Genomic DNA, 7,952 nt, shown 5'->3' with positions numbered 1-7,952 from the left:
CCCCTGGGCCTAATGTTTGACATCCCTGCGCATCCATCCAGTCTTGGTCTGGGCTACTGCACTGACAGGGCACTCCCATACACTTTCACTTTCAAAAGAAGTTTTCCATGTCGATGTATAGGCGACTACTTTCTATCATTGGAAGGAACAATTATTATACGTACCAAATCTGCTTCTGGAGATGTCTGATGGACAATAAACTTTGAGAGGGCTCGATCTGCCTGCGTTCTCTGCGCCCTCTCGTTCCTCTTGTGAGTTACTCCGGATGCATGCTGCTTTAGGTCACAAACTCCACCGTGTCCAATGGTGAACACACGACGGCAGACAGTGCAATTAGCCTTATAATCGTTTCCCCTTACATACTCCACCCACGAAAATTCCCTTTCCCATTCTTTTCTATATTTCTGCAATCTTCGTTTCTTCGCCTGCACATCTTGTGTTTCTTCGTTTGCTGCCATGCTTGCGAATCTTCTTCATAGCCTCTCCGTTGCTATGATACAGAGGACTCAAGGTAAATGACGGCCAATTAAAATAGCGCATTTTTAGTTTGATGGTGTGACCAGAGAAATTTTAATGGAATTAATTTATTTTAATTTCTGTAAAGCGGCTGTGGTGTAGACAGTAGACAGATATGAAGGCCTGGCTGGCCGACACAGAGGAGGGCTTTATTTGACCAGATAAATGTGTAATTTTAATGTCATGGTATTTGTAATGACTCCACTGGCAGAAACAAAGATAGCCCCGTCTATGCCAGAAATACGGAACAAAGTGCGTTCCGTGAGTACTTAATACGGAATACGGATTTTATCTTCCAAATACGTAACAAATCCGTATTTTACGGAACAGTTGGCAACCCTAGTTGCTATTTAGCCGACACACGTTTTGTGTAGAGACTCTTACTTTGAGTCCAAGCTACAGATTACCTCCGGCTAAAACAGATACAGAGCAACTTGCTATTTGTTTTGTTACTTTGCTACGTGCTAAGTCACCAGAGCATTTTTTTTTTTTGTAGAAACGCTGCAGACTCATTCTCATTATCTCTAGCTGCTTTATCCTGTTCTACAGGGTCGCAGGCAAGCTGGAGCCTATCCCAGCTGACTACGGGTGAAAGCCAGGGTACACCCTGGACAAGTCGCCAGGTCATCACAGGGCTGACACATAGACACAGACAACCATTCACACTTACATTCACACCTACGGTCAATTTAGAGTCACCAGTTAACCTAACCTGCATGTCTTTGGACTGTGGGGGAAACCGGAGCACCCGGAGGAAACCCACGCGGACACGGGGAGAACATGCAAACTCCACACAGAAAGGCCCTCGCCGGCCACGGGGCTCGAACCCGGACCTTCTTGCTGTGAGGCGACAGCGCTAACCACTACACCACCGTGCCGCCCACACGCTGCAGACTGGATTGCCAAAAATATTTTTTGTTTCGAGCTGAGGATTTCTTCATTTTGGACTGAGCAGTTTTTTTTTTTTTTTTTGACTGAGTTATTGCTTTTGGGCTGCAGAAAAGCAAAAGTTGGATCTGACCAGCCATTTCTATGGGTAACCTTTGCCTTTGTTTGCAGTAGGATAACTGTTCATTTAAGTTTAAGGCTGTAGAGACTCTTTAAAAGTAATTTGACGGATGAATGATGCTCATTTCATCACCAATGTGTGTAATTGTTGAGATTCATTGAGCAGTGTTGCAACATTGAACTGAACGAGTGTATTGTGAGAGTTAACTGAATTTTATTTACTATATTAAGATAGCATTATCTGAGTGCTCAGTAGTTACAGGTTGGTTAACGAGAGTGTTAAACCTAAGGGAAGAGTGAATTCAAAGATTACTTTTTATTTCTTTTCAAAAATGTTTTATGTCATCCCATGTAGTTTTACTTGACCACTTTAGTATAATAAATTAGTGTAAATTCGCTAGTTCTCAAGAATTGCTTTCTGTTGTCTAGTTCTTTATGCTGGGATTTTGGAACATCTCTGAGGGAGGGACATCTCATCCTCTCCCAATAGTATAATACAGCTTTGTGAAAGCACAGGGTTAGTTACCACTCACACTTGTGCCTCTGTTCTGCCCTTTGGATACTTACCGTGACACATAGCCAACACATTCTAGGGCCTAAGCTGTGCATTTCCCCTAGTGGAGGTAAAATAGACTTGAGGCTTGGGGGTTGAGGACACAGATCCTTTAGGTTCCAGTCGCCCAGAGAAGCAGTAATTTCACCCCTACTAGGCAGGTGTTGATTCCACTTGCCACCAAGGGAGTAACTTTGATTTTGACATTGGTGGGGACACAAAAGTGATCCAAGGCAGTTACCAATATTCGTCTGTAGGTGGCAGTAAAGGACCATGGATTTGTTATATCTAGCCTAGCCTAGTAGTAGTAGAAAGAGCTCTCTGTAAAACGGTGAACGCAGCAGACTCAGCAGCAGACTCAGCGGCTGTCACACTGTTGATTCTGAAATGCAAGTCGCACATCTGCATGGCCATGCAGTAGCCTACATCTACTTACATTCTGTAAAACCATTAGGTCTATAAATTTAACATTCATTCATCGAGGATATTATCTAACACCAAGTTACATTGCTCCAGCATTCCTTTTCTCTGCAGCTATGCAGTAGCCTAGCTCTGATGCATCCTGTCACGTTGCTAAACCTGCCTAAGGAGCCACAGCAATACTTTTATGAAGGGTTTCCATACATCAAAAGGATTTTGTTGAGTTTTTAAAGCTCGACGGAAACCCTGCACTTACATTCTTGACTTTGAAGAAGAATGAACGAATGTCTCGTTTCTTGGGAGGGGGGCCATCATCCATGATACTCAAGTCAGCATGCGAGTCGTAGGGCAAGCATGCATGGACATCGAAGTCCAGCTCAATTTGTAGGCTGACGGAGAGTGGGGGGTGCGTGGGGTAGGTCAGGTGTGTACGTGTGAGATATGGGGGGTTGATGGGCAGGTAGTCACGGCTGCTGTGGGAAGTGTGCTGCTTTTACAGCAGATGGAGTGACAGCTGGGATAGCCAACCATGTAAGTTAGCAAGAAACAGGTAGCTAATCAGAGAATGATATCTACGTTAGAGGGGGGATTATTAGCAGTGTCATACATTTAACCCTTTGTGTGCCATATAATCATTGCTCAGGTTAGGACATCAGTTTTATTGATCGTGATTACACAGTAGCGGCTGAATATTGGTAGGGACACATCCCTAGCGTCCCTACCCAAAATTACGCCCTAGCTTGCCACAACAAGAATTTATTGTTCCCCTGAGTTGATCACCAACACTGTTGGAATGAGGCGTTTCATGATAAACTGCTTTGACATGATGCTACATACACACCTTTTGCCTTGAGAAAATCCAACTCAAGATTAGAGCATATTATATATTTGAAAAAAAAAAAAAACACACAAATTATGAAGAATAAGTCAATTTGACTCCAGATTTTTGACTTTGAAAGACCTTGCTGGAACTCCAACCTGATTTTCATGTCAAACTTTTTTTCACAATTTGGTTAAAATTCACTCCAGAATCAGTAAAAGCACAGCAATAGTCTCACTGGGTTCACTGCTTTCTGTTTCTGGGTCCGCAGTTTAACTGAAACGTTTCGTGCTTTCAGCTGATTCCACATTCACTCTTCGCGAGACAATCGTGGCCCACAGTGTTAATGAAGCGCCTGACAGGGGCAGAGCTAAAGGGGGGCAGGCGGGGCCATTGCCCCTGGGCCTTGGGCCCTCCCCCTAGACATACAGGGCCCCACCCTTTGACATTCAGGCCCTCCCAATAAATGTGCCTTACGTGATTTCATTGGAAATTCCTTGAAACCTACAAGGTTTCACATGATTGCAGACTAGTTGACCTATATATCTCTCATTTTTGCGACACATTCTTATCATGGTTAAAAAAAATAAAATAAAAAAAACCCTTGTGAAATCCCTGAACAAACTTAAAATCTAATAAATTGTAATTTTTTCAAGGTAAACTAAGCTGTTCCTTTTGTATTTAATTGTTTTTTGTTTGAGGAATTTGCAAAAAAACTGCAATCCATCGAACAACTGTACAACTTTTTTGCCAACAGTGTTAAGAGATGGACATTACTTGGCGACTTATTGAGCCCAGAGGGCAGGGACATAACCTTGAAACGCCTCTGCCCAACCCGCTGGTCCTCCCGCTACGATGCGCTTGTTGCGTTAAAGTACAGATATGGAGACGTCATTAAAGCTCTCACTTACAAGCGAGAAAACAAATGAACGAGATGAGGCAGATGCACTTACAGTAAAAAGGCCATTACTAAATTTCAGTTCATATTTTTAATCAGCCTTCAGACAAAGATTTTGGAGTGCACTAATGCCATCTCAAAGTTACTGCAGGAGAAGACCATTGATCTCCTCAAAGCGTCTGCATTATTGCAGAATGCTGTACAAACTCTACAGGAGTACAGGGAGCAGTTTGATGAGGCAAAGGCTTCCACTCTGGCATTGGGGCAGTCAAACGCAATTTGTAGCCACCAGGTTGAAAAAAGTGAAGCGCCACTTTGATCACCTGAGCGAAGACAGTCGGCTTTGCGATGCAGAACATTATTTTTGGGTGAATGTGTTCTACGCGTGCCTTGATGTAATCATTCAGCAGCTGTCACAAAGGTTTGTCAGTTTAAATCGGACTGCTCATTTGTTTGAGGCTATTCATCCAAATACGCTCCAGCATGCCAAGGACGAGGAGCTATATGAAGTGGCCCATTGACTGTGTGATCACTAGAGTGATCACACAGGATATTGACTCCAGCTTCCCTGGTCAACTAGTGTCATGTAGGGCTTGTTTCAAGGAGCAGATAGCGAGACACACATCTGTGCTTAGCCTGGCCAGGTTGCATGTAGTAGACCATCCAGCAGTAACTTCTATATTTCGTGAGGTGTGCATGGCCTTCTTGCGTTTTCTCACTCTCCCCATCTCAGTTGCGACAGCAGAGCACTCATCTCATCTCATCTCATTATCTCTAGCCGCTTTATCCTTCTACAGGGTCGCAGGCAAGCTGGAGCCTATCCCAGCTGACTACGGGCGAAAGGCAGGGTACACCCTGGACAAGTCGCCAGGTCATCACAGGGCTGACACATAGACACAGACAACCATTCACACTCACATTCACACCTACGGTCAATTTAGAGTCACCAGTTAACCTAACCTGCATGTCTTTGGACTGTAGGGGAAACTGGAGCACCCGGAGGAAACCCACGCGGACACGGGGAGAACATGCAAACTCCACACAGAAAGGCCCTCGCCGGCCCCGGGGCTCGAACCCAGGACCTTCTTGCTGTGAGGCAACAGCGCTAACCACTACACCACCGTGCCGCCCCTAAAATAATAAGAATAATTAAAAAAACTTTGAGCAAGTTCTGTTCTCATATAGCCTGATTATATGCTGCACGCCTTCTGTTTGTTTGCAATTTCGCCATGGCTAGGGCCAAAGGCTACGTTCTTAAAAACTGCTTTTTGTTAGATATAGCCGGAGTAGGCCGATATGCCGCAAGCCTAATTTGTTTGTTTGCAATTTCGGCATGGGGGGGCCCTTATTGGGCCTTGTGTGCAGTTGTTCCGCCACTGGCACCTGAGCGTGAAAAATGTCATCCTTTTGGATCACTCATCTCAAATGACTGACATTTTTCCTCCCAAATACAACGCCTGTTTCTTCAAGTGATCATGTTTCGTATTGTCTATAACTCCTCTGTAGGTTGGGCATGCAAATGAGACTTTCCCTTTATAAGCATAGACTCCAGCTGCATTATTTCCACTGAGTTCAGATGTTTGTTTTTTTTCAGGAACAGCCATGCAACCACTTATCAGTTACTGTTTTATTTTGATATTATTGACCATAACCCATGAGTAACAGCTTATTTGTGCATATATCACTCAGATAAACTGTGTAATGATGTAAAACTATGAAATGATGAAATGTATTTGACAGGTTGTGGATGTCAGACACTAACCGAGTCTGAGCCGGTGGTCATTAAACCTGGAGGATCTCATCAACTCATCTGTACCTACTCTGGGATTAGTGATGGCAGTGCGGACATTTCCTGGATTAGACAGGCACAAGGAAAAGGCCTTGAGTGGCTCTCGTATATTTCTGCCGGGCGGCACAGTGGTGTAGTGGTTAGCGCTGTCGCCTCACAGCAAGAAGGTACGAGTTCGAGCCCTGTGGCCGGCGAGGGCCTTTCTGTGTGGAGTTTGCGTGTTCTCCCCATGTCTGCGTGGGTGTGCTCCGGTTTCCCCCACAGTCCAAAGACATGCAGGTTAGGTTAACTGGTGACTCTAAATTGAGCGTAGGTGTGAATGTGAGTGTGAATGGTTGTCTGTGTCTATGTCTCAGCCCTGTGATGACCTGGCGACTTGTCCAGGGTGTACCCCGCCTTTCGCCCGTAGTCAGCTGGGATCGGCTCCAGCTTGCCTGCGGCCCTGGAGAACAGGATAAAGTGGCTTGAGATAATGAGATGAGATGAGACTTTTGTGCCTCTAGAGGGCAGTCTGTGCAAACTCAACGATCTCAACCTGTTGCTCTCTGCACGTTCAGGCCATTTTTCTTCTCACGTTATGCTATGAATCATGACGCTCAGATTAAACAGAATTACATACAGCATATCAGCAACCTGTGTTGTGTGGATCAGTAGATAAGGCTCTTTGTTCTGGAGAACCTGATTTCATGGTAAATTCAGAAAGATTGAAATAAGGAAGTTGATCGATTGTCTAATTTTATACAAATAAACCCCTGTTTAAACTTTTCCAATGAAATGTGAATCTGTATGATGTTACACTGTATAAAATCATATCCTTTTTTCATTCAGAGGCATTAGAATGGTTTAATTGTTCTGTGGATAATTCAGGGTTCTCAGCTTCTATATGGTCCTACTTGGAACTCTTTCCAACAGTGAAACATTCTATTGTCGGGTTCCACATAGAACCTTCTCATCATCCACTCATCTCTCCACTGAGCAGCCTGTGGTTCAACATGGCAGTGGATTGGGAGCTCATGTGATGCTGCGTGACATGTTTTCTGCTGCATCCTTGTTCACATCACTGTGGTTTCAAGAACTAATGTGTTAATATTGTGGGGAAAAGAACCAACAGAGTTTGTGAGAAAATATTGAAAAAAAAAAGGGCAGAAGTGGGTAGGACAGGAGATTATGTCCTCAAACACATATCATAATCATCACCCTAATTTAGTATCTAATCCTTGTTGTGAGTTTCTCTATATGTATAATTCCCTGTATTATTGATTTATAAATAATGGAAGTTGGGAAAGAGCTTTCTGTATTTGAAAAGATGAGTTACATTAAAACGCCACACATTCTCCATAAGATGAATCTCCTCCTCATGATTTAAAAAATTTGAAATCCGTTCTCCTCCTATCATCAGCAGATAAGCAAATACAAGAGTCAGGGCTGGATATCGCTCTATTTATGTGGTGTGATGGTCTCTGTTAAACTTTGGAGAACAGAGAAGACCCCAGTACAAACAACACACACCATGTTCTCTCCATCTCTCCTGCTGGCAGCTGCTTCCTGTGAGTGCTTTATCAAATTCATTCATTTATGACAATAACAATAAATGTGCAGCGTATATTGTGTGAAATATCACCATGTGTTTTCCTCCACAGATGTGCATGGTGAGGAACTGACTCAGCCTGCTTCCATGACAGTCCAGCCAGGCCAGAGTCTCTCCATCCACTGCAAGGTTTCATACTCAGTTATGAGCTATGGTACAGCTTGGATCCGACAACCTGCAGGAAAATCTCTGGAGTGGATTGGATACATCAGTAGTAGTGGTGGTACAGCTTACAGTGAGAAACTGAAAAATAAGTTCAGCATCTCCAGAGACACTGCTACTAACACAATAACAATTCGAGGACAGAATCTGCAGACTGAAGACACAGCTGTGTATTACTGCGTGAGAGACACACAGTGA

The 7,952-nt window shown here is 43.9% G+C and overlaps 1 gene segment (V, D, J or C); it reads left to right on the top strand.

Annotated features, from left to right (window-relative positions):
- Positions 1 to 7,514: 7,514 nt before the first annotated feature.
- On the top strand, positions 7,515 to 7,952 carry LOC132869146 (Ig heavy chain V region 914-like). The segment is given in 2 exon segments: positions 7,515 to 7,551; positions 7,645 to 7,952. Coding segments are annotated over 2 exon segments (345 nt in total).

Source organism: Neoarius graeffei, chromosome 20 (assembly GCF_027579695.1).
Source record: "Neoarius graeffei isolate fNeoGra1 chromosome 20, fNeoGra1.pri, whole genome shotgun sequence".
NCBI lineage: Eukaryota > Metazoa > Chordata > Actinopteri > Siluriformes > Ariidae > Neoarius > Neoarius graeffei.
The sequence above is the reverse complement of the archived record's forward strand: the minus strand, read 5'-3'. Positions and strand labels throughout refer to the sequence as shown.